Genomic DNA, 27862 nt, shown 5'->3' with positions numbered 1-27862 from the left:
GATGCAGGCAGCACTCCCAGTGCAGGCAGTACTGCAAGATGCAGGCAGCACATGCAGTGCAGGCAGCACGGGGCAGCCCAGTGAGAAGCTGCACCACCCCAGCCCTGAGCTCCTTGTGGCCCCCATCCTGCCTCACCACTCCCTCCCCAGCCATGCCGTCCACACTCACAGCAGGTCCCCAGGGTCACCAGGGCCACCAACAGCAACAGGCTGACTGCCAGAAGCCCCGCAGGGACACAGCACCGCCGGGACCAGTGCCCTGCAAGACACACCAGCAGCCACGAGTCACCCACGCTGCTGGGGGCAGCGGGGCCCCTGTCCCCATCCCCATCCCCATCCCTGGCCCCCTCCGGACACGTACCTGGGCTGTGCTGGGTCCCTTCCCCTGCTGTCCCCACAGGTGCTGATCCCGGAACAACGTTCTCATAGGGGCTGTCTGTGTCGTCCATGCTGGCTGTGGGAGGAAGGGCGGGCAGCGATGGGTGATGATGCTGGCCATGTGTGGAGGTGTGAGGTCCCCATGACTCTTACCTGCCTCCAGCGCCTGGCTGGTTGTGCCGTGGCCCCCTGGCCCCTTGGCGAATCTCAGGTCGGCGTAGAGCACGCTCTGGGCCATGGGGCTGCTGGTGGCTCTGCCCCAGGCAGGAACAGGCCAGCAACTTTGACTTCTACTCACTTCAGTCAGATGGTAACTTATGATCATGTGTAGGGTGGGGAAAGTTCTTGATTTACAGGAAAGCAGAAGTAATTGACTGATTTGCAAAATGTGGTTTCCTTTCCAATGCTGATCCTGTGCAGAGGGCAAAAGCACTGCTCTGTTCCTGCACAGCACTCTCTGCCTTGTTCAGCATCACATCATAGAATCATAGAAAAGAGAATGGCTCAGACTGGAAGGGAGGTCAGACTGTTTTCCCCCTGGAGGGTGGTAGAGAGCAAAGCATTGTGAGTTGCTGAGTTGCCTGTGGAGTTAAACCACACCACCATTGTGCGGCACCAGTAGCCCCATAGCCTTGGCCACAGAGGGACCTTGCTTTCCCCCATGTTCTCTTCCCCATTGCATCACCAGTTCCATGTTCAGGTAGCAGCCAGCGTGGGGAGCACCCAGGAATGCCCTCACTGAGCTGCTTGTCTGCTCCCACATGGGGAGGATGGACATAAGAGCATCTGCCCCAGTCCACACAGGACCTGTTCCACCTCCCACCAGGCATGGGGACATTCGGACCCACGCTAGCTCTGAATCCCAACCCTAAACCCCAACGCCATCCAGAGTGTGAGTGTCAAAGTTTATTAGCAACGTGCAATAAACAAAGGAGAGGGATGAACAGCTGTGAATACAGAGTCAGTGCCCTGGCTACATGGCAGGCAGGGGTGGGTGCTGGGCACTGGCTGTCCTCATGGTCATCAGGGCCCTGCACAAGTATAGGTGGTATTTCCCCAGAGGAAAGCAGGTGGTGAGGACTGCAGCCACTGCAGGTTGACTGCACTTTTCTCGCATACCCAGCCATGGGCTTCCCTACAGTCACCACCAGACAGCCCTGATCCCGACACTCTGCCACAGGCCAGGAAGGAGCTGGTGGAGCGTTGGATTCGGAAGAGGCTGTTTGGAGGGAGTGGGAAGAGATAGGAAGAATGAGAGGCAGGGGGCTGAGCCAGGGAGCGCATCCCTGCCTGCAGGCTGGCTGTCCCCTCCATTACCTCTCCAACCTCTTGCAGCACTCACCTCTTTAGCACAGTGCCATCCAGCCATTTCCATTCAAACCCAGAAAGGCTCCGCTTCAGGCCCACATGGAAGACATCCATATGGGACACGTGTGTCAGGAAAGCCTGCACAGGAGGAGATAGGCATGAGTTCCTCAGGGACACCCGGCTGCAGCCACTTGGCTCTGGCACAGCATCCAGATCCCAGCTGGATTTTAGGCACTGGAAGATCACTGGGAGACACTGATGTCATCCATGGTGAGATTGGAGCAGCCAACCGGGTACTCACCAGTGTGCTGTTGGCCTGGATGATGGCCAGCTGTGCTCCCCTAGAGCAGCAGTCCTCCTTGCTCTGCTCCCAGCTCCTTTTGGCTGAGGAAAAGTAATAGCAGTGCCCTGCATGCCACAGCCAGCCAACTGGGCAGAATTGGCAGCTCCCTGTGTACAAACACAGCCTGTGGTGGGTGGCACTGAAGTGTCAGAAGACAGACAGGGTGCCACCAACCCTGCAGAGAGGACCCCAAACTCGCCTTTCTCCTACCTTGCAAAGCCTGCAGCCCAGAGTTGAGGTTCTCCATGCACTGGGGACCATGGCAGCAGCTCGCCTGTCGGGCTAAATCTGCAAAAGAGGAGAGAGAGCACAGTAGCATCTCCAATTTTTGTTGACATGCCTTCCAAGCTGGTCAACATTGCTGCAGCTGGAAACGGGTCACACAGCTGGCTTTTGGAGAAAGTGTTTCTGCCTTTTGGTTTCAGCATCTCATCCTGTCTTCACACCACCACCAGGTGACAGAGCAAGATGTCCTGGTGTCATCCCCAAGCCCACATTGTCCCATACCCTCCTGCCTTTCTCTCCAGCAAATGAAGGTGGTTTACCTTCATCTTTTACTTTTTGCCTCAGAGCCCACAGACCTGCAGCTCACTCTGTCCCATGCAGGAAGACACACAGAGCAAGCAGAAGGAGCACACAGAACCATGGTACCAACCAAGACTCCAAGCCCCTGGGCAGAGAGGGGGACACAGAGGCACTCACAGTGGAAGCTCAATCCAACGAGGATGATCTGTGCCAGTAGGAGCAGCAGGGACAGGGCTCCAAGGCCGACGGCTGTCCAGTGCCAGGACATCCGCGCCGTCTGCACAGGGGCTAAAAGAAGGAATGCCATTTGGGGCTGAGTGACAACGATGGGGAACCCCCCCATCACACCCTTATATCTGGTCACTGCAGGCAGGGGCCTCCCTCATGCTCTGTCCCCAAAAGATGACAGAATGTTGACACGAAATGAAAACATGGCACAGGGAAGGCAGCAGAGCAGGTGCCTACATGCACTGTGCCACTCAGCAGGCTGCAGCAGCGTGCAGCCCCCCAGCTCCACCAGCAGGCTGTTTGCAGTGTGGGAATGGGGCAAGAGGATCTGCAGGAGAGGAGAGCAGTAGGGAAGGGTGGGGGTGCTTCTGGCAAGAAGGATGGAGAGCAGTGTGCCCTTACCTGGTGCAGGGGGCAGGCGCAGCTCAGCATACATGACATCCCCTTCCATCCTTCCCTCTCTCTCGCTGTGCGCCCCACAGCTATGGGGGGGAGCAGCAACCCCTTTCCCCAGCCTCCCTCTGTGGCAGCCGAGTGTGACACGAAATGGAAAGTGTCACTTCCTGGTGAAGTCCCCGGAGACACCAGCTGGGTGACAGCCCCAGGGGGTGCAGGCTGGCACCGTGGGACAAAGGAACCCCGCACCCGCAGCGCCGACTGAGAGGGCTGGAGGTGTGAAATACTCTCAAGGCTGCTCTGCCTGCTCTGGGAAGTGAGGGGAACGTCTGAGAGCAGGACACGAGGCTCTCTCCCGAGCAGCAGGGTGATGGGGGCGTGTGCAGAGATGGTTTCTGCCACCTCTTTTGCATGGGGCTGCAGCTGCGTCTCAGCCCTGGAAAGCCGGGGGATGGGGTGCTCCTTCCCCTCCCCCTCATCTTGAGGGCTGCCCCGACGGGCATCCCCGCGGTGCCCTGGGGCTGAGCTACCCAGCGCGGTCGGGGCTGGATGAAGCTGCTGGGGCTACTGTTTGACGGTTAGGGTGAGGGTTAGAATTAGGGTTCTGCCAGTTCCTCCCCGGAGCCCCGATCCCTGCCGGCGCGGAGATCAGTGGGGGATGGATGCTCGAGGGACGCGCACGCCCCGCCGCGCCAGGACTACGTTTCCCAGCGGCTCCTCCCGGGGCTGCACATGCTCCTTGCTGCTCCCGGCGTCTCCCGGCAGCTCCCGGTGCAATTCCCAGTGTGGCTCCCGGTGGACCCAGGTGCGGCTCCCGGTGCGGCTCCCGCCGCCATCCTCGGTGCGTGGTCCCCGTTGGGTCCCATCCCCAGCGTGGCTCCCGGTGCAGCACCCCGCTGACCGGGGCCTCCCCCCGCGCCATGCCCCGGGGGCGAGCCTGGACGCAGGCGGAGGTCGGCAGCCTGCTGGCGCTGGTGGGGGGCTCGGGGGAGGCCGCCCTACTGATGGCCTCCACCTCTCGGCCCAACGAGGCTCTGTGGCAGCAGATCTCCCGCGGGCTGGCGGCGGCCGGCTACAGCCGTAGCGTGGCCCAGTGCCGCTCCAAGTGGAAGGCACTTAAGCAAGCTTTCCACTCGGAGCGGGAGACGCGACGCAGAGCCGGACTCCACTCCCCCCGTCTGCCTCCGCACTACCGAGCCATGAAGAGCATCTGGAAGGCTGCCGGTCGACCGGTTTTCCGCGAGCGGCGTCTGCTGGGTGGGTGCCGGGGCTGTGGGAAGGGTGGGTGCACAGCCAGGGTAGAGCTAGAGCTTTTTCTCTTCTTCCAGACCTGGGGAAGCTGCCTCCCAGGAGGCGCAGATCGGTCCCTGCCACCTGCTCTCCATCCTCACCAGTGCCAGCAGGTACCTAGAGTGGGGCTTTTGGGCTGTGGGAACCCTCAATTCCTGTTTGCTGAAGCTCCTCTCTGCAGATTCCCAGGGCATGCTGCTGTCGCCGCTGCTGTGGCATGTGAAGGATGAGCCGGAGAGCTGTAAGTACCACTCTGCCCCATCACACCGGGCTGCACGGCCACGGCTCCAGCCCATGCCCGCACCAGCATGATGGGAAGAGGGGTCTTAGGGGTGCTCCCAGGATGGACTTGTCGGTAGGGATGTGCATGGATAGAGGTTTTGGGAACAGCCCCAGAGCATGAGGATGTGGGGCACAAGGAGTTCCCCAGCCCTGACCCAGTCTTGGGACTGCTGGCTGCTCATGCAGCTGGCAGGGATGAGGTCCTGCTGCAGCCCAGGAGGCTCTTGCAGCTGTACAGCACTGCAGAATCTGCAGCCCCTGCCTTTAGCTGCAGGAAAAATGCAGAACTTCAGAGAATATAGGACTGAGGGCAAGGGCCAGAGCTGGGAGCATCTCCACCTGCATGCAGCCTGAAGGGTGCTCACAGGGATTGGCACTGAGGTGATGCAGGCTGCATGCCTGGTTTGTGTGGGCAGGTGGAAGCAGCAGTTGCTGTTCCCTGAGGCAGCAGTCATCGGGGTGAAACAACTTCCTCCAGACAGGAGCCCCAGCCTGCTTTGTCCCCAGGCCCCCAATAACAGGGGGGAGTGAACCCCTGCACCCAGCCAACATCCGCACTGGGTAATTACATTGTCTCCCTAAATTCCCCCTGCAGTTTCAAGTGGATGTGGGATTCTCCTTCACTTCCAGTCCTAATCTGTTGCGTAGCATGGCTGTGCACCGCTGCGCGGTTGCTGCCTTCTAGCCCAGAGGTGGCTGCATTGCAGTGGTGGGTGAGTGACTCCTGCTTTTGTTTCTAGCTCATGAGACACTTTGAGGCCCCACAGGGTGATGGGGAGCTGTGGCTAGGGCACGCCGGGCTGGCCGTGCAGCAGGGCAGATCCCAGGTTGTTGCTGTTTCCAGCAGGTCCCAACAGACCCTGTGTCTCCTCTCTGCTCTCTCTCTGCAGCCTGCGGGGAGCATATCGCTGGAGCAGTGCCTGACCCCACGTCTGTCCCAAGTAAGGCTTCCCCTGCCCTGGTTCCCTCTCTCGACCCTGCCAGCAGACTCTGATGCAGTTCTTATTGCAGACACCACTCACTGCATCCCTCTCCTTCCCATCCTGGGTGAGTATCGTCCCCTGACCACCGAGCTCAGGCATCCTGGAGAGAGAAACAGTCCTTGGTGACACTTTGCATCTGCTCCCTGCAGGCAGCCAGACTGTCCTGAAGCAGGAAAGTGCTGAGCAAAAGGCAGGTAAGAACTTGTGCCCTCTACTATGTGCTAAGCTGGAGCAGGGGTCTGAGCCCTGGCAGCTGGGGCTGAGCAGGGGACTCAGTGGCCACACAGTCCCACTGCGACCCCCATGCCAAACTCTGGTGCAGGTTTCCCCATTGAGACATCCCTAGGGACGGGAGAAGGGAACATTGTGCTGTCAATGCCCACTGCAGCCCCCGGCTCTCCCAGACCCTGCGAGCAGACAGCAGCCAGTGAGGATGTGTCGGACGCCAGCCTGCAAGGTAGGTCATGCCCGCAGACCCCTGTGGATGCACAGTGAGGCTGGACTGCCCCTGACCCCCTTCCCACTGCAGGCTGTGGCGTGGCTGGCCTGCTGCAGAGTGTGCAGCAGCTGCTGGTGCAGATTCTGCAGACGTCGCGACAGCAGCAGGCGCTGCTGGAGAGCCTCGCCAGCGACACCGTCTCCCACCTCCACCTCCTCTCACACAGCCTGGTGCAGGTGGGTGAGACCTTGCACCAGCTGCTGCTCCGTCCACAAGCCCCAACCGGCCATGGTGCTCCGCACATTCCCCTTTTCGGGGGCAGCCCCCCAGTGCCACTGCTCTCTGGGCTGCCTTGTGCTTCCCCAGATCCCAAAGAGGAGTGCCGGGCATCTCCTGGCTCTGGCTGCACCCTGCCGTGAGTGTGCTTGTGGCACAAATCTTTATAACAGGAGCTCTGGGGATTTTAGATGTTTATAGAAGACACAGATTTTAGTAACATTAAAAATAGCTTTTGTATCAGCAGTGCCAATTGACCAATTATTTCCCCCCGTACTCAAGGTTTCGAGTTAAGCGGAAGGGGAACTGCTCTATTTAAAGCCTCCCAGAAACTCCCCTGGGCAGGTGTGCACCCATGGGTGGAACTTGGATGGTGCCACTGTCACCTCTCCAACACCTGGCTCCCAGCCCAGCGGGGGCGAGCTGTGCTGGGGAAGTCCATCACCTCTAGTGGCACTCTTCCCTGCGTCACATGCAGTGGTTCCGTGACACTGCCACCCCCACTCTCAAGCCCTGCTCTGTGCTCTGGTCTCTGTTTCCAACAGGCTGCAGCCACCACCCCAGGGCACAGAGGCACACAGGCTCACCCGGCATGGAGAAGGGACATCTCCCTGGCAGGAGATAAAATGTGACGTGTGGGTGGTGGGAGGCTGGGGGCAGTGAGTATGCAGTGAAATGCAGTGTAGTCTAATGAACTTAAATGAAATGCAAAAAAAATCCAAAGCAATGCAATGCAGTGCAATGCAACACAATGAAACAAAGCTCAATCCTAACCCTAACCCAAATGCAATACAGTGGATTGCAATGACATGCAATGCAGTGCAATGCAGCGCTACCCTAACTGTAATCCTAACACTAAGCCTAGGGCTTAGAGGGGTGTTGTGGGGGTGCAGAAGGCTCGAGATGCAGTGGGGCTGCAGATAAGAAGTGCAGAGGATGTAGCAGGTTGCAAAGAGGCTGCAGTGTTGGGGCACGATGAGGTTGCACTGCGGTTCAGCGCGGTGCAGTGAGGTCGCATTGGGTGCAGTGAGGTTGCACTGGACTGCCGTGGGATGCGGCAGTGATCCAGCGGAGCGCAGCACCGAGCAGCACTGGGCGGCAGCAGGCGAGTGTCCAGGGGTGCGCAGGGCCGGAGCGACGGCTCAGCAGCCAATAGGAGATCAGGAAGGAATAAAGGGGGCGTGGTCACGCCGGGGTCCGCCTCACTCGCAGAGGGGGCGGAGCCAATTCGGTGCAGCCAATCAGGCTGCTGGATGCGCGCGGGGGTGGATTTCTAAAGACGTCACAGGAGGGGGATTCCCCCAGCGAGGGAGCCCCCCCCCCCCCCCGGACCCCAAATGGGGTACAAGGAGGGGGCCAGGGGTGTTTTTTTCGTGCCCAAAGCCCCACCTCGCCTAACTCGTCCCGTACCTGCTGCACGAGATCCTGCACTGCAGACCTCACCCTGTTCGTTTTCCTGGACACCGTGGGCTGCAGGCAATGGGACATTTTGGGAAGATGGGATGGGGTAAGAAGGGCACGGAGAGGTGAGATGGGCACCCAGAGCCAGAGTTCTGAAAGCTCAGCCCATCCTTAATCACTTTTCTTCCACAAAAGACAGGTCATGCTTACAGCTGGAAGCCATTCCACCCTACAGCAGCGGTGAGAGCTGCCAATTGTTCCATCTACCTTTCATGCACCAACTGCAACAGCATTGCCTCTGAGCCAGGACGTGCCCCCAGCTGCTGGGGTACTGGCACGTGGCTGCCATGCTTTGGGACCTCATTCTGGTCTGCTGAGCCCTGCAGGGAGCCTGCAGTGCTGTCATCAGCTAATAAGAACAGAAATTCCCACGGGCTGGTCTGGGTTCCAGCATGGTGCTGGCAGGAGATTTGCTGACTCCTGGAGCAGCATTCTATGTGGGGCTGAGGGTTGTGGTGCTGTGCATGGTGATGCAGTGACATCTGTGTCTTCAAGTGACCCTGCTCCATGCCACATCCTTCAGCACATCCCATGGTAATGCGAGGGCAGGCACAGTGACAGCACTATGCTCAGTCCCACCATGCGCTCTGAGGTGCTCTCGTCCCCTCTCCCCTTTTCTCCTGTTAGCATGTCAGTGGGGATTGGCAGAGATTGGCAGATTTTATGTGCTGGAGCAACACATGGCTCAGTGCTGGAAACCAGACTAGAAATCTCTCAATTGCATTTGTTAAGAGTTGGTTTTGGTTCAACCCAAATGCTCTCTTTAGAAATGCAATGTCTTGGGTTTTCGCCCTGAAGTTGATGAAACATCTTTATATGAAGTAAGAATAAACGGCAATATTTCCCTTGGTGCAGACACACTTAGGCTCACACAGAAAGATTCAGTGTGATTTCTCTAACACAGCTTCCACTGAGAGTGCTGCTCATAATATCCAGCAACACATTGTTTAGCACTTGCCTTTCTCAAAGGAAATCGTAGCGGTGATATTTGAGCGAAGAGGGTTTTTTATGAGAAAACTTTAATCTGCAATCCATACAGGGAACAGTGGCTTTGCACCCTATGTAAAATGTTCTCGATCTCCGCTGCCATCCTTTTTTCTTCCTCTGCAGGCTTGCTTCTTCAGGGAAATTCATCTGGGAGTGCACATGGTGCAGCAGTTTGACTTCTGTTGCTGCGGGGCTGATTCCACATGAGAGCACTGCCCGCATCCCCTGCAGTGTTATCTGTGCCCAAGCTCTGGCTGTGCCCACAGCAGGATTTACATCAGCTGTGGGATGCGGGTGTGATGGGTCACAGGCACAGCAGTGGGGACATGCTGCCTCCAGCTCTAAGGCTTTGTGATGCTGAACCCCTACCCAGTCCCTATGAACTGCCCTTGTGGTATCGGCGCATAGAGGCTGTCACCCAAGGAAACCAAGCTGAATGTCACTGAGGTTGTCTGGATACCACGTGATGGGAACACCGCTCTAAAAATGGCCTGGGATGGGGGAAGAGGAGACTTCTTGTGGCTGCCAATGGCCCACGTTAAGTGCTGATTAGAACTCAGTCAACAGCCAAGTTTTTTGTAAATAAGTTCCTGGCCATATATGGAACCTGGCTTGTGTAACACAAGACTTTCTGCCTGAGTAGCACCTCCCTATGGTACTTCATGACCACCAAAGACTTCCTTGCAAGAACTCCATGCTAGCACTGTGCATGCATAGTAGGAGATGCTGATACATAACAATGCCAGCTTTTTGTCAGTCTCAGGTTGACAAGCTTAATTCCTGGATTTTGGTGACCACTGCCATCTTGCTGTCAGGGCACATGAGGGCAAGGAGTGAGCAGGGAGAGATGCTGCCTATGCTCACACAGCTGCTGCAGGGCTGAGTGATTCACGCCAGGCACATTAAAGTTGCACGGTGCAGGCTGCAGCAGGTTGAGCCCCACTGGGAAGGCAGGCAGCAGGCAAAACATCCCACAGTGTGATTTAGGGCCAGGAAGGAACTATGGGGTTTCAGGGATGCTCATTTCCAAGCAGGAAATGCTGGCCCAATGGCAGGGATGGGATGCAGGATGCTGAGCAGTGACTGGACAGTGCAGTGCTGGCCACAAGGCCACTCCCTCGTGCCTTTCCTCTGTCCCCTGCTGCCCCCCCCATCAGGACAGGTATATGAAGGATCACACTGCTCTGGATGTTGTGTCTGTCCTCATGTTGCAGGTGGGGTTCAGAGCTCCCATCCCTCCCCACCACCAGCTGTTCAGGGACCCGGTTGCCATGAGTATGTCAGATGTACCTGGTTGCTATGGGAACAGTTGCCATGGTGATGCGGTTGCTGTGTCTGGCAGCGGCAGGAATGGAGCACTAGAAAGGCTGTTCCCACTGGAGTCACAGGAATGCCAAAAATCTGAGCAGGGAACAGGGAGAGCACAGTCTTTATCCTAACAGCATCCTCATTAGGGATGGAGGTACCTGGGAAGCAAGCAGGGGGATAGGGATATCTATCTCCTGACAGGCAGCCAGAAGGACCCAGGGGATGCATTGGGCTGTAACCGAGTGCTGGGATCCTCCCTACTGATGCCTGCCAGTTTCCGCCTCCAGGAGCATGCCTGGCTGCTTGGCCCGGCCTTGAGATGAAAAATGCAATTGCAGATTTAATTAACTGAGTGCTGAGCTGTCCTGGATTCAGAGAAGTGAATCCAAGAGGAGCTGGTGAGTGGTTACTTGCAGCTTTCCAGGACAGCTCCTATGGATAAACCCCACTGAGACACATCTCAACACATACTTGTTGCAGCCTGTTATTGTAGGGCCTACTTAAACTCACCAAGAAGCAGTTTTTTGTTTCAGCCCCACAGTGGTGGGATGGGGCACAGATGCCATGCAGGACACAATCCTCTCTGTAAAGTTCATAGAATCTATCACAGAATCTTAGGATCATTTGAGTTAGAAGGGATATTTAAGAGACATCTGGTCTAACTGCCCTGAAATGAGCAGGGAGGTGCTCATTTGTGAGCAACTTTGTGAGGTGCTCAGAGCCTCTCCATTGTTATCTTGAGTGCCTCCATGTTGGGGTGCAGTGTGCAGGACCCCTTGATAGGCAGATGCTTGCACTGGATGGCACAAGCACCACACTTGGCACTCTGCATGCATTGCAATGATGCAAGAGCTCAGTACTGTGTCTCTCTGGGAGATGAAGAGACGCAATTGGGCTTGGTGAAGTGAGCAACGTTTTTAATTAAAAATTAATCCCCAACCGGCCGCCTGGCTGGACCAGACAGAGCATTTTGCCTGGCAGAGACAGGGATGGAGGATGAGCTCCCGGGTGCCGGACCCCGGGGCCCTCGCACAGGCACCATGGCTCAGCACTGCTTGCTGCCCCCTGAACAGTGGGCCTGGAGCTGCCCCTGTCTGCCCTGCACCCACCAACCCCCAGCCCACTGTGAACCAGGATTCATTCCTGGGCTGCAGCCTGGGGAAATGAAGCAATCTGCTGCAGCAGGGAGAAGGGGCAGTTGGGTCTCCCTCACTCTGCTCCATCTCACCTCCCATCCCCTCAGGGTGCCCAGGGTCACGGTTTTGCCCCCCTCATGTAGCTGGCAGGAGCCCAGGATGCAGCCCAGTATGTGGCACAGCTTCTGCCCCACTGCCAACATGACCTAAGGCTGTACAGGGGCACATGAGGACACCCTGGCTGGCACACAGGTTTTGGGGACTTGACTGTCATTGTGTGCCCCCCAGAATACCTTTCCCCCAACTCCCCTCAGACTGAGACAGCGTTACTGTAAGCAGATCTGGGGGCCCAGCGCATGCATTGCTCTCTCCCAGCAAGGCTCAGTGCCTGCAGCTGCCCAGGGCTGGTGGCAGTAGCAGGGATGTCACTGCTCCAGCACTATGGGGTGGGGACAGTCACATGCAGGGCACCAAGGTGTCACCAGGGGGGCTGAAGGTAGTGGGGACAGGGGCACTCCTGAGCCAGATGGAGTGGCAAGCAATGCCTGCTGACAAGTTCAACCGGGCTGTAATTGTGACACTGGGACAGCTGTGCACCAGCCCAGAGGAGTCCTGCTGTTCCCTGTGTCAGCATCCCTGCCTGAGCCCAGTGCACTAGAATCAGCTGGTGCAAATGCTGTTGATGGAGGCCACCGCTGGATCAACGAGCCCCAGCTCCTCCTGTTCATTGACGCAGAGCTGGTACCCACAGCCCTTACGGCGGGGCAGCGGCCCCAGGCGCCCGCTGGGCTTGGCGCGGGGTGGCAGCAGGAAGCCCACACTGCCGGCGATGAGCAGGTGCCAAATACTGTGAATGTAGAAGTAGTTCTCCTCTGTCTCCACGAAGGCGTAGAGCAGCACGGCAGCCACCGCAATCAGTGCACCTGGGCACAGGTAGAACGCCCAGCGCTTCCAGGTGGGTGGGTAGCAGTGGCGGCGACGGATGGAGCGAGCCGTCTGCATGGAGACAACAGGACCTCAGGGGTGGCCATGGTCCCTTTGCCACCACACTGACAAGCCATGTCCCCCACCCCATGGTGGCAAGCTGGGGAGGACAGCTGATACAACAGGAAAGGGATGCAATGAGTCCTTACCCAAGCAATAGCCATGATGCCCAAGGCAAAGAGGCTGGGTCCCAGCAGGTTCCATAGCCCATGGCGGTCCATCTGTAGTGCCATGGAGAGCAGCATGGCCCCCAGAAGGTACAGCACCTGTGGGGTTGTGACAGAGATGTCAGGCTGGACCTCCACTCCAGGACCCTCCCCACCACACGCACTCTCTCTGCACTCACCTGCTTGACCACAGGCTGCAGCCGGGCCATGGCGATGACAGTGACCCAGACAGACATGAGGGAACCCAGGAAGTCACAAAACTGCAGCACGTCATAGTCCATGATGCAGAACACCACGATGCCTGGCTGGTCACAGGCATGATAAAACTGGGGCCACAGAGGGAATGGGGTGAGAGTCATTCCATATTGCCCAACTCCCTGCCCATCATCCTTTCAGTATCTCAACAAAAGTTACCCTTTCAGTATCTAAAGGGAGTCTATAGGAAAGAAGGGTACACACTCCTTAGGAGGGTCTGTTGTAATAGGACAAGGAGAAATTATTTTGAACTAACATAGGGGAGATTTAGATATGGGCTGCCCAAAGAGGTGGTAGATACCCTGTCCTTGGAGAATCTCAAGGTCACGCTCTGAGGACCTGACTGAGCTGTACATGTCCCTGTTCATTGCAGGGGAGTTGGACAAGATGACATTTCCAACTCAAATGGTCCTATGATTCTATCCCCATCCTGCACTTACAGTGGAGAAGAACATTGTGAAGATGTAGACAGCAGCTTCTAAGAGGTAGTGACTGCGCACAGCAATGGCCACGGGAGGCACAAACATAACATTGCTGAGGCAGAGCAGCAGAGTGGAGAGGAGCTGGAAACCATAGGAGAATGCCTCAGCATTGTCAGTGCAGCCCCAGCCATTCCATCCTGCAAGAGAGGGGAAGCTCCATCCAGTACCCATTGGAGAGCTGGGACAGGAGGACTGACGGAGTGCCTAGAACAGATCTTACCAGCTTTGCACTCACAGGCTGCATACAAATAATTGTTGGTACGCAGCAGCTTGCACTGCCCATAGATGCCACAGTCGTTGATGCAGGGTGAGAGGTAGGCACGCAGGTAGACCTCAGCTGTCACATTGGTGCAAGGCTCGAACCTGCCCCGTGGGGGAACAAGGGTAAATACTTGAACGTGCATGCACTGGGCATGAGCACAGCCCTCAGATGCACACAAGCCAACAGCTGCTTCCCAACTGAGAGCTTCAGAGCAGAGCTGCAGGAGCCCACAGTGCAGTGACATCCAGCTCTGCCAGGACAGGGAGGCTGGGATACCCTGCGATGCTTGGGATGCACTGAAAGTGCCAGGATGCACTGGGATGTGGTGACACACGGCAGGCATGCTGGGATCTTACCCATGCTCTGTGGCGCAGAGGGAGCGCAGGCTCAGGTACCAGCTGCCAGTCTGGGGGTAAGGGATGCGCAGGCGGCTCAGGCTGGACGTGGCGTTGACAGAGAGCAGGAAGCCTGCCAGGGACTCTGCCGGCAGGGAAAGCTACGGGTGAGCTGGGCAGGGAGCAGGCCAGGCACCCAACCACCCCAGGCCATCCCTGGCAGGGCACGGGGGTCAAAACCCATGACCACAGCAGGGGGACAGGCACAGCCCAACCTACCTGTCTCACAGGTAACCGATGTGTTGTCACCGGATGTCAGCGGGACCTCATGGTTCAAACAGCCAAACACTGTCACATTCTCACCACACAGGGAGCTCTGGGGGCAGAGGGGAGATGGCCCTAAAGCAGCACTGGGAGTGTCCCCTGCTCAGCACAGCACTTGACAGCATCCTAATATATCATCCTGAGCACCCTGGTCATTATCTACTGTAACCCATGGTCCACCACCCAACAGCTCTTAAATCATGGGCCATGACCCAAAGGCACCCCTGCCCCAGACCCCAACACGCCCATCTCCTGGCCTGACCACCTCACCACATTGAGCCGCAGCTCCAGGTTGAGCACCCCGCCACTGTCCAGCACTGGCAGGAGGTTGATGACAAAGACGGCAGGACGGTCGGGTGGCACTGACACGTTTGGCCCAAAGAAGATGTAGAAGTGGACGGAGAAGGTGTCGAGCTCGTTGCGCAGCGTGGGGCGGATGGGCCAGCAGCGCTCAGTGGCAGGCATGGTGGAAGAGATGCGGAGCGGGCGCTTGGTGCTGTTGGGGCTGGTGGGAGGGGGGCTGTCCCCCAGCACCATCCCACCCGCGGAACCAAAGGAGTGCGGCATGTTCATGGAGGCGCTGGAGGGCAGGAAGGGCGGCCGGGCCAGGCTGGGGCGGGAGCAGTCTGGGAGCAGAGCCATCAGCCCTGGCACCATGCAGCCCCCCGGCCTCCTGCCCTTACCTCCCACCCGCCCTCCCTATCGCCCAGGTTGGCAATCCCTGCATCCTAGCACATCTCAGCATCCCAACACCTCCCGGTATCCCAGAGCATTCCAATGTCTCAGCACATGACCAGTATCCCACAGCATCCCAGCACCTCCCAATGTCCCAGTACTTTCCTCCTAATGCCCCAACATCTCCAAACATCTCCCAGTGTCCCAGCACCTCTTAGTGCATCCCAGCATCACCAGCAAGCTGGGTGTCACTCTGTAGCCAGATCCCACAAGCAACCCTTGCCATCTCCCTCTCAACTCTGTGCCCTCTCAAGCCTCCCTGTGTCCCTCACCTGTCAGCTGCACAGTGATCTGGAAGGAGACGGTGCCCGGAGACCCAGGGTGCCTCTCTACCAGCACATAGTACCAGTGCTGCCAGAAAGGCAGGTCCAGTGCCAGCTGGCAGGGCGCACGCTCCCGGCAGTCCAGTGCTGTTGAGTTGTGCAGTGGGGGGGCCTTCGCTCGCATGCGCAGCCAGAGTGGGCAGCCCTCGACCCCGCGGCATCGCAGCACCTCCACCAGCACACGTGATGTGTAGCTGGGCACGAACACCCTGTGGGATGCTTGCATCAGTGCGGGTCAGGGGCTGAATCCCAAGGGTTCCCTTCCTTATCAGATCCTCTCACACTCACTTGTAGAGGCAGGAGCGGTTATGGGGAGCCATGCTCTGCTCAGTGATGTAACCAGGGTATAGCACGGCAATGTTCACCAGGCGCTGCACAATGAGCTGTGGCTGGAAGAGGTACTGGCACTCCTCATAGAGGCCCTGTGCCAGTAGGACAGTCAGCATGGGGACCGGCCACACCGAGCCAGTGTCCCACAGCCACAGGCCCAGCACTATGGTGATGGGGTAGGCAGTCTGCCCTGGTCTCCTCTTTCCAAAGGTGCCCAGGACCCGACCCCTGCCAATTATTCATATGCCCCCCAAGTGCCCCGTATAAGACAGCTAGCCAACCCAACTTATGTGTTCCCTCAGTCCTTCACCTTGACAGAGATCTTGCCCTCATCCTTGGGCAGATGGGCAGCCAGGAACCAGTCTCCAGGAAGAGGGCTGGTGATATTGAACACCCCTGTGGTGCGGTTGGGCAAGGTCCAGGTGAGGGTCAGCGCAAAGGAGCCAGGGACAGCCGTGTCACTGGGAAAGTGTGTGTGCAGTGGGTTAATGACGGAAGGAGCCCCCGAGCGGAAATACCTGCAGGAGAGACAGCAATTAACAGAGCCCAGGTTGTGCAGCATGGCAGGGGCAGCCCACCCTACAAGCAGGGTGTGTCTCTGCAAGCAGAGGAAGACATCAGTAAGCTAGGATCTTGGTGAAGACCCTGAGCTTCCCAGGAAAGGTGTCCAAGTAAAACTGCTCATAGATGAGCTGCACAAACAAATGAAAATTGCAACAAATGAATTATGGGGAGGGAGAGTGAGTGTATGCATCTGCATGTGTACGAACATGTTTGTGCATCTACGTGCATATGTGCATGTTTGTACACATAACTGTGCATGTGTGTACCTGAATCCAGTGCCTGTGTGCCTGTGTATGCATGATCTATGCATGCATGCAAGTGCATGTCTGCATGTGTGTGTAGCCATGCGTGCACAAGCAAGAAGCAGATGGGTGCAAGTAGGCTGCAGGGCACATCCAGGAAGACAGCAGCAGAAGGCAGGATCAGGGGGAAGGAAACAAAGCGGGCAAGTTGCTTACTTACACGGTGATGCTACGATCTGGGCATTGGTCCCCAAAGGTGCCACCTTGCTCTTTGAAGGTGATGAGATTCCAAACAGCAATGACCGTGTCCTCAGGGATGTGGAAATGAAAGAGTTCGATGCTGGCAAAGGAGCGGAAGGGACTGAGCTTGCGTGGTGTGCGGGTGAAGTAGTCAGTTACGAAGAGCCCATCTGCAGAAGAGATTCAAGGGACTCTCAGTGTGAGGGGCAGGAGAAGCTGCAACTGAGCCAGGGCTGATGTCAGCTGTGCCTACCCTTGGCACAGTCTGCACTGTTCAGCACCAAGAATTATAGAGCTATGCACTTCCTGCACAGCTCCTAAGCTCTCCTGTGTTTGTGGAGGAGGAATGGTGCACATATGTGCGCACATATGCATGTGTGGGCGCTGTCTGCATGCACAGCTAAATGAAGGCGTGCACACCCACACAAGAGTGTGTGTGGCTGTGTACAGCTTTATGTTTAAGACACCTTCTGCTATTGCATGGCAGGTCTCACTGTCCAAAAGTCCAGCTGCCTGGGGATTTCAGGAGCTTTAGCAGGAGAAGGAAGACATTTCCATGGTACATTGGAAAGAAGGAAGATCTGATCTCCAGACAGGAGCAGTAACTTCACTCCACTATTGTACCACTTCCCCACTGCCAGCCTAAGCTATCTATGCCTTGCTCACCAAGAATAAGATGTAGGTCTCTACAAGCAGCCAACAAAGGGAATGCTAGCAGAGGAGCAGATGGGAGCAGGGTTGTGGCCAGGAGGATGTATCCAGCATGGAAGGGGACAGCTGAGAAGAAAGACTGCTTTCTACAGTGTCTGGCCAGGAGTGTGCGCATGCGCATGCATGCACGTGTGTTTGTGCTGCGTGTGTGCAGCCCCAGCAGGCTGAACACTGACATGCATCTGCTCCCTTGCCTGGAACAAAGGCAGCTCCCCCTCCCTTCGTTGCCAGCCAACACAAGATGGGCATGAAATTTCCATCTGCGTGCAAGAGTACTCAATCACAATTTCCCTGCCACGAACCACCTGGCCAGTCCCCTCCAAGGGGACCAAAGCTCTCTGCCACCTGGGGTCAGTGAACCGGCTCTGGACCTCAAAGAGAAAGAGACAGCGAACGTGCTTCCAGAAGATGGCATGGGGGAAGGCAGAGCTTCCTGACCCCTTTGTACTTTCCCAAGCCCACTCATCTGAGGCAAAATGGGGGCACTCAGGTGCACAGGGAGAGTCAGGCTGGAGCCCTTCGGCGGTGAGGCCAGAGTGCAGGCAGGAAAGCTGGAGGATGGAACAGAATTTCCTATCTACGAAGGAAAGGAAGGAGAAAAGCAAGAGCGTCTCTGCCCCAGGCCAGAGGTAGAAGAGAGGCGACCTCCCCTCCCAGCAGGGTCAGTACCACGGACAGCTCCCAATATGTCGGGCTCAGCACCACGGGCTCAGTGGGTCGGGCTCGGCACCACGGACAGCTCCCTCCAGCCGCTCCATCGGGGCCCATAGCGCTCCTGCCCCACAGCTCGGCCCCCTTCCTCTCAGATCCCCATACACAACACCGCATACCCCTCCGCAGCCCCCGAATGGAGGTAGCTCCCGTGCCCGATAGCACACTCATTTCTACACGTAGCCACTCCAGTGTCCCCTCATTCACCCTCACTGCACACGCATCCCCCTGCCTCACTTCACAGCCCTCTGTCCTGGTGACACACTGCATCTGCAGAGCCCCTGACCACGAGTTTGACCACTCTGGGCGTCCCTCTGCACTTACACCACTTGTGTCCCTCCAGCACGCACACCTCTGAGCCTCCCCACCTATCCCACTGCACTTGTGCCCCACATCCCACTTATCATCAGGCACTACCCCCGCACACACATCTCCATATCCCATTATGCCAACATCCCATTGCACTCAAACTGCCATCTCCCACCACACACGAATGCGCCCCATTATGCGCACACCTCGTGCTCCACACCTCGTGCTCCATTGCCTATGCACCCTAAAATCAGTTGCATGGGCATCCCATAGAATGCACATCTATGTGCCCTGCTGCACGTTTGTCCTGAATCTCTCTGCACACACATCCCGCACCCCATTGCACACACTGTCCCATTGCACACGCATCTCACAGCAGGTAGATGCTGCGCCCCACTGCACACGGTCTGTGCTCCATTCTCACCACACTGCGTGCACATCCCATTTCCCATGTCTCCTACTGCAAGCACGCACCTCCCCCCTCACGAAGCATCCCATAGCACTCAGATCCCTGACTCCTCGCACATCCCGCATCCCTCGGCCCCGCGGCACTCACCGGCGGGCGGCGGAGACAAGAAGAGGAGGAGGAGGAGCGGCACGAGCAGCAGGGGCAGGCGGAGGAGGGGTGGTGGTGGGAGCGGCCGCCCCCCCCCGCCGCCCCGCCGCCCCATGCCACCGCGCCCGCTGCCGTGGGGTGCGCGCCGCCAGCAGCCCCGCCGCGCAGGGACGACCATGACGTCACCCGCCCCGCCTCCTTACCCAGCCCCCGCTCGCCTATTGGCGGCTCTGCCTGTCGCTCACAGCCGGCTTGGCCCCGCTTTCTGCGCGCCTTGAGCGCACTATGCTACCGGCACGCCAGGGGGCAGTGTCGCACTCCAGGCCCTGCTCTTTTCTATGCCTGACCGCTGATCATGCAGAGCGCTCCCTCCTACTTCCGGCGGCGTCGGGTCCGCGTGCTTGCCGATTCCGGTCCGGATCTGGTCCCGGGTAGTGCCGGCACTGCCGAGCCGAGCGCACGTATCGGACATCGCTGTTTTCCTCCGCCTCCTCCGGTATCTCCATGGAGTTCCCGGGAGTGCTTTTCCCTTCTTACTTCGGCTGCGGCCCCCCCAAGGACGAGGGGGGCATGGCTCCAGCCGCCGGCTGGGGAGAGCGCGGGAAGGTTCTGGAGGCCGGGCCCGGAGAGCGGCAGGTGAGGGGCAATGGGGACACGGGAGTGGGCACTGAAGGTACGGGAAGGCAGAGGAGGGGGCGCAGGGGGAGGGATGGAGGGCACTGGGAGTACAGGAAGGGAGCCCTCACCTCCCCGCCGCTCTCCCTGCAGGTGCTGCCACCGTTTGTGCCTCTCCGTAGCCACGAGGGCGAGAGCTGGGCCCCGGCCGAGGCCGCGGCAGTGCCGCTGCTGCCGCCCAATATGGGTAAGGGACAGAGGGTGTGGGGGAGCCGAGAATGGGGCTGCCACCTGATGTCAGGACAACCTTGGCAGCCGCCCACCCCACCCCCCCCAGCCCCCCCCCCCGGCTGCTGGGTCCCCCCAGTCACCCCTCAGGATATCCTCTACCACGGTATCCTGCACAGAAAGCTGCGGACCGGGAGGTCTGGGGCTGCGCTGGACTTTGCCAAGCAGGTACAGGCTCGGGTGCTGCTGAGGAGCCAGGGCTGAGCTCCCCTGTGACATCCTTGCACGTCCCCACACTGCTGTCCTCACACAGCTGGGGCACTTCTTTGTGGATCACCCCGAGGATGCCTTCAGCTCCCTGGGGCGACTGCTGCACAAGAACTTCTACCTGGGAGACTCCAGGCTCAGGGTCAGTGCCCTTGGTGAGGCTGAGGGGGACTCCAGTGTACCCCCTCCTGTCTGCTCATAGCAGCACTCCTGCTCTCTTCCCTGCAGAAACGCAGCGCCCGGGACACAACCATCCGCATGACATCCCTGGTGGAAAATATCAACCATATGGAAGCCAGGCGGTGAGTGCTGCTGGGCTGGGGGAGCTGTGGGCTCTGGCACCTGCTTGACACTGGTTGTCCCCTCACAGTGGCTGCCCTCAGCATCAATTTACCTCCCGCCTGCGCTTGTTCTCTCACCTGTGCCGGGACTGGCTCTTTGAGGTGCCTCTGGGGCTGCTGGCTGACTGTGTGCATGAAGAGCTGCTGCTACAGTGGACTAGCCTGCTCTTTGATGACAGTTCCACAGGGGGAGCACTAGCCTGGCTGCCCCCTCAGGATGCAAGCAGTCGTCTGGGACGCCTGGTGTACCCTGGTGGGATGGCCATGAACCACCTCTGTATCCTTCCCTGTGATATGTGGGAGACTCTGGGGCAGCGGGGCACTGTGTGGCAGTGCCCTTAGCCAGCACTCCAGATTTCCAGGATGTGGTGCTGGAGGAGCAGCCTCGGGCACGGGGGCTACCAGTGCAGTTTGAGCTTAATGGGCGCATCCGGCAAGTAGCTGCTGCCCGGGTGGATGGGCAAGGTGAGTGAGCCCTGGGACCTGTGCACTCCATACAGAGATGGTAGGGTCCCTGCCCTTTCACCTGTCCTCTCTCCTGTCTCCTACTAGACTTTGTTGGCGTTCGCTCTGACTACCACTGTGGTGTTTGGAGGATGCCAGGCAAGACAGGAGCTGCCCCCAGCCCACTGCAGGTCATCCACACTGATGTGCCAGCCTCCTGCCTCACTGTCAGGTGTGTGCTGGGGATACAGGGCTCTGGGGAGGTCCTCAGACATGGACCTTCCAATGTAATGCCATATCTCTGCCCCACAGCCCATACCTGTCTGGGGAGCTGTCAGTCTGCACCCAAAGTGGAGCCGTCTATCTGTGGAACATTGAGACAGGGTGAGTTGGAGTGCTGCATCCCCAGCGTTCAGGGTAGGAGGAGGCAAGGGTGCCCCGCAGCAAGGAAGAGCTCTGTCCCTTCCCCACAGGCTGCAGCGTCTCCGCCATGACCCCCAGACCCTGTTTTTCCGGGACCACTCACCCTGGCGCTGGAGTGACTTCACTGCTCACCCGCGGGTGCTGAGCTGTGCTGACCGCACTGGCATCCTGTGCCTGGATGCTCGGGTGAGCATGAGTACAGGGGTCAGGGTCAGCTGAGGGGTGTCCTACTGTTCCCCATGGTGCCGACAGCACCTTGCTGTGCCACTGCAGGCCCCCACGAGTTGCCACTTCGACTTCTTCAAGGTGGGTGAGGAAGCCAAGTGCGAGCAGGGTGAACGCGTAGTATTGCCCATGTACCTGGGTAGGGCTCACCCCTGCCAACACCTCGTTGCCACCCAGGTGAGTCCTCAACGGCTCAAAGTCCCCAAAGCCCCAAACCAACTTGTGCAGCTGGTTTGGATGCCGGTGGGGGAGCCCTGCTGAGCCTTACCCTCTCCCAGTTTGCCGTGTACCTGCTGGACGAGCGCTTGCCGTTGGTGCCTGTGCTGAAATGGTCACACATGATGAAAGCACCCCCTCTGTTTGCTGACATTGTTCCGGGGGAGTCTGGAAGGAGCCATAAAGCGCTGCTGGGCACCTCTCATACCCAGGAGCTGCTGCTGCTGCAGTACACAGGTGAGAAACCAGGTAGGGGACACAGAAACTCCACTCATGTCCACGACCTGACCTTGCTGCTTCACTAGCCGATTTTTGACATGTCTTATTGCAGGGGGCGACCAGATGGCCTGCCAGCTCGCAGGGCCACCACAGCAGCTACACAGCATTGCCAGCTGCCTACCTCACCTTCCCACACAGCTCCCACACCAGCACCACCTGCTCCAGAAGCGCCTCAGCATCCCTGCAGCTGGTGAGTGGTCATGGGGCATGTAGGTCATGCAGGGGCAGCAGCCAGCAGTTGGTGCTGCATTGGGCATGCATCAAAAGGCAAATGCTACTCAAGATGAGATACACATGGCTTAGGAGAGGACATAGGGACAAACTGGGAAAGAGAAGTGAGTCCTGCACCCACGGGAAGTGAAGTAGGGTATGTGGTGATGATGCCCCATTTATCCCCATAGGGCTGGCTGCTGTGCAGCATGAGCAGGGTGAGCAAGAGTCCCTTCTGGTGTTCCAACTCTCCGAGGCAGGTGATGTCTTCTACCAGATGCTGAGGCACGAAGCAGCATCCTCATCTGTTCCTGACCAGGGGGACGAGGCAGAACCAGCTCCCACTCCCAACAAGGAGGATGAGGCCGCAGCATCCCTTGGCTCTCCCATTCTGTTTGGCAGTGAAGAAGAGGAACAGGAGGAGGAAGAAGAGCAGACCTTCTACTTGTCCAATCTAGAGGTGATAATCAATGATGAAGAGGAAGAGGAGGAGGAGGTAGTGACCACGCCAGCAGCCACTGAGGAACCTGAGCCTCTTGCCAGGCCCAAGCCTGCCCCAGATGTGCCCAGTGCAGCTGCAGCTCTGCGGTACCGCCGCTGGCTGCGGGCACTGCTGCAGGCATGGATGGGCTCCCCAGCATCCTCCTGCCGATCAGGGCCCCCTACCCTCAGTCAGCGGCGCCTCTTCACCCGCAAGGAGCTGTCAGAGATGGCACCAAGTGTCCTACAGCAGTACCAGCTGCAGCTGCGCCAGGCCATGTGTGAGCGGGGCCGCATCCAGCGCTGGGAGCCAGCCCCAGAACCTCCCAGCCCAGCACCCTCCTTGGAACCCAATGCCTTGAGTGCCAGGCTAACAGCAGCATGGAGAGGCGAGTGGGGGGCCGTGGGGCCAGCTGGCAGCACCCTGCAGAGGCAACAAGCACTGCGGGAACGACGGCGGAGGCAGAAGCGCAGCCGGGCTCACCGCAGCCTCTCGGCCAGCTTCACCTCCTCCATCACCTACCAGTCTGAGCTGTCCGAGCTCAGCGAAGGGGCCACTCCCCGCACTCCCCCGTCCACCCCACGGGAGGTGGTGGTGTCCTCTCTGCCTGGCACCCCCCCACCGCCTCCCACCGAGATCCTGCTGTCCTCTCAGGAGCTGCGATCCCGCGGCATCCCCAAGGAGCGTCGGCGCACGCTGCGGGACTACCTGTCTGTGTGGGCCGAGGGCCCGCAGGATCCCCCCGAGGCCCCCAGCAGCATCACAGTGCAGCGCTGCATCCCCTCCTCGCAGAGCCAGCTCTCCAGCTCACAAAGCCAGCTCTCCTCTGCCTCGCAACCGCGTCGCAAGCGGCCCCGTATGGGCTTCTGAGCAGCAATAAACGCAGAGTGGCACTGCTCTCGTTGTCAGGATCCTTGGGAGAACCCACGCGGAACGCGTGGAGGTGACGGCGCGGGCGGGTGTACGCTCGTCGGTGTGTGGGTGAGCGGGCAGCACCGTGCTCGCCTCCTGCGGGGTGGTCGTAGCGTGTGACACTGTGCCGTGCGCGTCACGCGTGGGGGCATGGAGGAGCGTGCGGGCCCTTTAAGGCGCGGGAGTGACGGGGTGGGAGCCAATGGGAGCGCGGGGCGGGGGCGGTGCCGCTGCGGGCGATGGCGGCGGTCCTGGCGCGCGGGTTGGCGCGCGTCTGGGTGGCGCGGGCGCGCGCTGGGCAGGTGGGCGTGGGTGGGCAGGGGGCGCGGGAACCGCGGGGGCGGAGCCGAGGGCACCGCAGGGGCGCGGGGCTGCAGGGAATGGAGCGGGGGGATCCTCGGCGGTGCCCGCGCTGCCCTCCGTGCGAAGTCCACGAATGAGGGAGCGCCTCCTGCCGCGCGTCTTGTCTCACTGCGGCCTGTGCCCACGAGTGCGGCCCCGACATCGACTCGCGCCTCCCCTCGCCCAATCCCCACCTCGCACCCCTGATGTGCCCGCGTGGCCGCAGCGCGCGGTCCCCTCCCCACGCGCGCCGTGACATCCCCGTGTGTCTCCAGCGCTGCCACTGCGCGGCCGGCGGGCAGGACGGAGAGGTGGGCAAGGCGCAGCGGGTGGCCGCCGAGGTGGGGACGGAGCCCACCATCTTCAGCCGGATCATAGCCCGCAGCGTGCCGGCCACCATCCTGTATGAGGATGATGAGGTAGGGGTCAGCGGAGCGCGCGTCATGCTGTGGGTTGTACCCACGCGAGAGAGCTCAGCCTGCCCTCCCTCCCTCAGTGCCTGGTGTTCCGCGACGTGGCTCCGCAGGCGCCCGTCCACTTCCTAGTGATCCCCAAGCGCCCCATCCCTCGGCTGAGCCGCGTGGGTCCGCAGGATGCGCAGGTGAGAGGGTATGGCTGCCGAGGGCAGAAGTGGGGTGAGGGACGCGGGGCTGAGCCCCGGGCTCCGCTCCCACAGCTTCTGGGACACCTGATGGTGGTGGCAGCGCGCACGGCGCAGGCGGAGGGGCTGTCTGACGGCTACCGGCTGGGTGAGTCGAGTGTCCCCACCGCGTGTCCCCCCACGGTTGACACTCTCTTCCCTGATCCTTGCTCCTCTCCCCGCAGTCATCAACGACGGGAAGCACGGTGCCCAGTCGGTGTACCACTTGCACCTCCACGTGCTGGGCGGGCGGCAGATGAACTGGCCCCCCGGCTGAGGTCCTCCGCCCCCCTTAGGTTACCCCTTAGGTTACCCCACAATAAAGTTTCTTGGGGACATGCAGTGGATTTTCTGGCTCTGTTTTGTGGTGACTCTCTCAGGGATGGAAGTTGGTTTTTTAGTTCTGACCCATCCTGCACTGTACACACCAGACCATGCACAAATGTGCAAAACCTTGCATTGCACAGCCCAGACCCACTGTGCATCCGACGCTGTGCAAAATGTTGCATTGCACAGTGCAGGCCATACACCACCATGCACAGCACATTGCATACATCAGCAGCAAACGTGTATCTGCTACAATGCACAACACACTGCTTACCCCAGCCTCTCCCCCCCCCCGCACGTGCAGAACACGCGCAGCGCACTCCTGTCGGAGAAGCTGCGGGCGCGGTTCCAGTCCATCCGGACACGTGCAGGGCCGCAACGCGCAGGCGCCCGTGGGCTCCCTGCCCCGCGCCTCCCGCTCCGTCCGCCGCTAAATTTAGCGCGGGGCGGGCGCTGGCGCAGCGTGCAGCCCACCTGGCACCGCAGCCTGGGCCCGCGCCAGCCGCCCAGGGACCGCAGCCGCCGGGGATAATGTGGGGTCTGTTCAGCAGGGGGCTTCTGCTGGGGCCCGGCTGGGGGGCACCGGCGGGTCCCTGCTCTCCGCGTGCTGCTCGCAGACCCCCGAGGTTCCCGTTAGCAAGAGCTGGGCCCCTCCTGTACGGCTGGCAAGCAGCAGCAGCACAGCAGCAGGAGGTTGACGAACGCCAAAAGCACTCCTTGGGTTGGGGAGGTTCCCAAAAATGCATGGGCGCCGAGACACCGTCTCCGTGCCACGCCGTGGGGAGCGCGGCGGGCGAAGGTCCAGAGCTGTTCTCACTCCTCAGCCAAGCACTATCGCAAATGACGCAAGTTCCCCAAAGAGATCGCGGGGGGAGGGGGCGGAGGAGCAGGGGGGATGTGTCACCGGCACGCCGTGCCCAGATGTGCTTCGGCTACGGGCCCCTCCACAGGGCTCCAGCACGGACGGCCCCAGCGGCTGCCGCAGCCCCGCTGCCCCGCCTGGCGCAAGGCCGAGCGCCTGGGGAGGGGCCGCCGCGCTGGGGCAGGGGGTGGGACGTGAGGTCGGCCAGGATAAACAGAGGCCCCAGAGCCGGAGCGCGGTGGCACCGCCGGCGCACACCGCAGAGCGCTGCAATAACAGCCCGGGGCCGCCGCCGCCGTCAAAGGGCCCTTCTTCTGCCCGGCGGGGGGGGAGCGGGGCCGGCGTCCTGCAGGCGCTGAGGGCGGCTCGGCCCTGCCCTGCCTGCCCCGGGCTGTCACTGTGGGGTCGAGCTCGCAGCTGGGCGCCTGGCACGAAGGCCCCGCCCGGCAGCTCGCACATGGCGCGGCCGCGCCGGCCTGGCCACGCCTCCTTTTGCCCCGGCCACGCCCCCTTTGCCCCTCTCGCTCCCTTTTGCCCCCTTTTCCTCCTGCCCCGCCCCTCGCTCATCCCCGCCAATGAAAAGCGCTCCCGCACACGGCGCCGCCAATCAGCGTGCGGGAAGCGCGCTTGTTCACCGTCCCCATGGAGATGCGGGACGCGGCCATGCAACGTGGAGCGCGGCGGGGGCCCGAGACCCCCGAAGGGTGGGTCCGGGACACCGGGGGGGGCCGTGGGGAGCTCATTGGGGTCACGAGCCTTTGGGGGTCTCCGGGGTCATTTGGGGGTTCAGAACACAGGGCACATGGGCGGTGAGAGGCTACCAGAAGGTGTGGAGCAGGGATCGCACCATGGGAAGCAGACCAGCTGTTCCTTTGTCCCCACGCAGGGTGGCTCTGACGGGCCACATCGTTCCCGTGGACCCCGCAGATGGACCCGCGTGCAGGATCGGGCTGCGAGGTGAGGTGCTGCTGCCCATGGTGTCCCCATGCTGCAGAGACATGGTAGCTGTAGCTGAGGAGCCCCAGGAGGCGATGACGACCCCGACTGAAGACGCACCCAAGGTGGTGGACACAGAAGAGGACCAACACGAGGTGCCGTTGAGTCTGACCAAGGATTCCCCTAAGGTGCTGGTGTCCACAAACAAGGATCGCCCTAAGGTGCCAGCAGAGCAGCTGAGATACAACATGCCACGGGGGACCTGCCTGATCCACAACTGGCAGGAGGAGGTAAACCCCCACCCCAAAACCAGCCTGGAAACCACCACGAGCCCCTGCTCCCTATCCTGGGGATGCCCTTGAGTTTTGCAGGTGGGGAAGGAGCCTGACAGCGTCCACCCTGAGGCTCAGCTGAACGCAGGCAGGGAGGTTCAGAGGGAGGCTGCACTGGAGCAATGGTGCATGTTCCAGAAGCATCCATTTAGGCAAAAATTAGATGGAGGACACCCAAAATACCCACTGGGTGCCCCTAGACCCCTACATCACAGGGCTGAGGTTTCCTCCAAAAGGAGCTGTGAGCATTCTGGGACAGTGACTCCATGGTGCGCCCCACACTGTGTTCCCAGAGAGCCACCAACCACCTGGACTATGTGGTACCACTGGAGTTGGGCAGCGAGGGCTTCATCTTCCGGCACGGTCACCGCGGGCTGCTGGCTCCCCTGCACGCACCAATCTCATTGCCTTGCAGCACCACCAAGGATGCCTTCCGCCCACCCCACAGAATCCCACTGCTGGCACAAGGTGCAGCCTCAAAAAAGGGGAGAGGGGTTTTGGGGCAGAGTGGGGGGTCATGATGCTGAGGATGCTGGCACCCCACAGGGCAGCGAGAAGCCATGCTGGAGAGGATGCTGTACCAGAAGTACCGGTGAGCCTGTGGGACTCCAAGAGAGGCCCATCCTTAGGGACTGCAACATTGGGCATGGGGAGGGGTGACCTGTGCACCTCCCACTGCCCTGTAGGCAGGAGCTGATGGAGGAGATCCACCCACCGCCTGGTTCCATGGAGACCCTCTCCACCACACACCAGGATTATCAGGCAGGAGGCTTCCAGCCCACACCCCCACTGACCACCCAGGTACTGCCTGCTACCCTGCATCCCAAAGAGGGGGTCTCTACATGACCTCCCAACTCACAGGGGATTTCCTCTTTTCTTCTGCAGCCCCATAACTACCACATGGAGCAGCCC

The 27862-nt window shown here is 59.8% G+C and overlaps 6 protein-coding genes across 8 annotated transcripts in view; 3 read left to right on the top strand and 3 right to left on the bottom strand.

Moving 5' to 3' along the window:
• LOC122171075 (B-cell differentiation antigen CD72-like) overlaps positions 1–665 on the bottom strand; it is a 2136-nt gene extending 1471 nt beyond the window's left edge. The window contains exons 1-3 of the mRNA XM_042838409.1: positions 532–665; positions 362–454; positions 170–259 (exon numbers count right to left, since the gene is read on the bottom strand). Coding sequence (XP_042694343.1) covers positions 170–259; positions 362–454; positions 532–616 — 268 coding nt within the window. The 5' untranslated portion in view covers positions 617–665. The remainder of the gene's footprint in view (positions 1–169; positions 260–361; positions 455–531) is intronic.
• A 667-nt stretch (positions 666–1332) lies between these two features.
• On the bottom strand, positions 1333–3260 carry LOC122171089 (killer cell lectin-like receptor subfamily G member 1). Of its 2 annotated transcripts, XM_042838447.1 has the most exons (6): positions 3185–3234; positions 2732–2842; positions 2240–2317; positions 1988–2136; positions 1721–1824; positions 1333–1597 (listed from the first exon to the last, which is right to left on the bottom strand). In XM_042838447.1, the coding sequence occupies exons 1-6, from the start codon at positions 3231–3233 to the stop codon at positions 1402–1404; spliced, it is 687 nt and encodes a 228-aa protein (XP_042694381.1). In that variant the 5' UTR covers position 3234; the 3' UTR covers positions 1333–1401. The 2 variants fall into 2 exon arrangements, with proteins under 2 accessions (XP_042694381.1, XP_042694383.1); XM_042838449.1 differs by lacking the exon at positions 2732–2842 and having other exon boundaries at positions 3185–3260.
• Positions 3261–3836: 576 nt separating this feature from the next.
• LOC122171081 lies at positions 3837–6691 on the top strand. Its single transcript, XM_042838418.1, is given in 9 exon segments — positions 3837–4067; positions 4069–4435; positions 4507–4581; positions 4650–4709; positions 5641–5691; positions 5762–5797; positions 5883–5927; positions 6056–6190; positions 6263–6691. Coding segments are annotated over 9 exon segments (1329 nt in total). The 3' UTR covers positions 6592–6691.
• Positions 6692–11341: 4650 nt separating this feature from the next.
• Positions 11342–18985, bottom strand: TMEM8B (transmembrane protein 8B). Its single transcript, XM_042838395.1, has 13 exons — positions 18871–18985; positions 16564–16753; positions 15848–16055; positions 15496–15629; positions 15157–15416; positions 14420–14775; positions 14105–14201; positions 13847–13970; positions 13449–13591; positions 13187–13365; positions 12671–12817; positions 12474–12590; positions 11342–12336 (listed from the first exon to the last, which is right to left on the bottom strand). The coding sequence occupies exons 1-13, from the start codon at positions 18983–18985 to the stop codon at positions 12001–12003; spliced, it is 2406 nt and encodes an 801-aa protein (XP_042694329.1). The 3' UTR covers positions 11342–12000.
• A 284-nt stretch (positions 18986–19269) lies between these two features.
• Positions 19270–23485, top strand: TAF1C (TATA-box binding protein associated factor, RNA polymerase I subunit C). 2 transcript variants are annotated; one of them, XM_042838412.1, is made up of 14 exons: positions 19270–19506; positions 19639–19731; positions 19834–19941; positions 20027–20122; positions 20209–20282; positions 20351–20598; positions 20676–20786; positions 20874–20997; positions 21078–21149; positions 21239–21374; positions 21495–21590; positions 21692–21866; positions 21961–22098; positions 22310–23485. In XM_042838412.1, the coding sequence occupies exons 1-14, from the start codon at positions 19375–19377 to the stop codon at positions 23467–23469; spliced, it is 2763 nt and encodes a 920-aa protein (XP_042694346.1). In that variant the 5' UTR covers positions 19270–19374; the 3' UTR covers positions 23470–23485. The 2 variants fall into 2 exon arrangements, with proteins under 2 accessions (XP_042694346.1, XP_042694344.1); XM_042838410.1 differs by having other exon boundaries at positions 21462–21590.
• A 444-nt stretch (positions 23486–23929) lies between these two features.
• On the top strand, positions 23930–24835 carry HINT2 (histidine triad nucleotide binding protein 2). Its single transcript, XM_042838417.1, has 4 exons — positions 23930–24272; positions 24350–24454; positions 24530–24602; positions 24679–24835. The coding sequence occupies exons 1-4, from the start codon at positions 24060–24062 to the stop codon at positions 24768–24770; spliced, it is 483 nt and encodes a 160-aa protein (XP_042694351.1). The 5' UTR covers positions 23930–24059; the 3' UTR covers positions 24771–24835.
• The last annotated feature ends 3027 nt before the right edge of the window (positions 24836–27862 follow it).

The sequence above is a fragment of the Centrocercus urophasianus genome, unplaced genomic scaffold (assembly GCF_019232065.1).
Source record: "Centrocercus urophasianus isolate 14NV4802_14NV808 unplaced genomic scaffold, USGS_Curo_1.0 seq_8, whole genome shotgun sequence".
NCBI classification, from domain to species: Eukaryota; Metazoa; Chordata; class Aves; order Galliformes; family Phasianidae; genus Centrocercus; species Centrocercus urophasianus.
The sequence above is the reverse complement of the archived record's forward strand: the minus strand, read 5'-3'. Positions and strand labels throughout refer to the sequence as shown.

What these genes read in the sequence shown, in the direction of transcription:
- LOC122171089 (XM_042838447.1), bottom strand. Translation starts at nt 3,233, where the DNA reads ATGGAAGGGGATGTCATGTATGCTGAGCTGCGCCTGCCCCCTGCACCA. An exon ending in CGTTGGATTGAGCTTCCACT is followed by an intron (nt 2,318 to 2,731) that starts GTGAGTGCCTCT and finishes CCTCTTTTGCAG; the next exon opens with ATTTAGCCCGACAGGCGAGC. An exon ending in TGGGCTGCAGGCTTTGCAAG is followed by an intron (nt 2,137 to 2,239) that starts GTAGGAGAAAGG and finishes GTTTGTACACAG; the next exon opens with GGAGCTGCCAATTCTGCCCA.
- TMEM8B (XM_042838395.1), bottom strand. Translation starts at nt 18,985, where the DNA reads ATGGGGCGGCGGGGCGGCGGGGGGGGGCGGCCGCTCCCACCACCACCC. An exon ending in CCAGATCGTAGCATCACCGT is followed by an intron (nt 16,056 to 16,563) that starts GTAAGTAAGCAA and finishes TCTCTCCTGCAG; the next exon opens with GTATTTCCGCTCGGGGGCTC. An exon ending in ATCGGTTACCTGTGAGACAG is followed by an intron (nt 13,971 to 14,104) that starts GTAGGTTGGGCT and finishes CCCTGCCGGCAG; the next exon opens with AGTCCCTGGCAGGCTTCCTG.
- TAF1C (XM_042838410.1), top strand. Translation starts at nt 19,375, where the DNA reads ATGGAGTTCCCGGGAGTGCTTTTCCCTTCTTACTTCGGCTGCGGCCCC. An exon ending in GCCTCCTGCCTCACTGTCAG is followed by an intron (nt 20,998 to 21,077) that starts GTGTGTGCTGGG and finishes TCTGCCCCACAG; the next exon opens with CCCATACCTGTCTGGGGAGC. An exon ending in AACACCTCGTTGCCACCCAG is followed by an intron (nt 21,591 to 21,691) that starts GTGAGTCCTCAA and finishes ACCCTCTCCCAG; the next exon opens with TTTGCCGTGTACCTGCTGGA.
- HINT2 (XM_042838417.1), top strand. Translation starts at nt 24,060, where the DNA reads ATGTGCCCGCGTGGCCGCAGCGCGCGGTCCCCTCCCCACGCGCGCCGT. An exon ending in TCCTGTATGAGGATGATGAG is followed by an intron (nt 24,273 to 24,349) that starts GTAGGGGTCAGC and finishes TCCCTCCCTCAG; the next exon opens with TGCCTGGTGTTCCGCGACGT. An exon ending in TGGGTCCGCAGGATGCGCAG is followed by an intron (nt 24,455 to 24,529) that starts GTGAGAGGGTAT and finishes CCGCTCCCACAG; the next exon opens with CTTCTGGGACACCTGATGGT.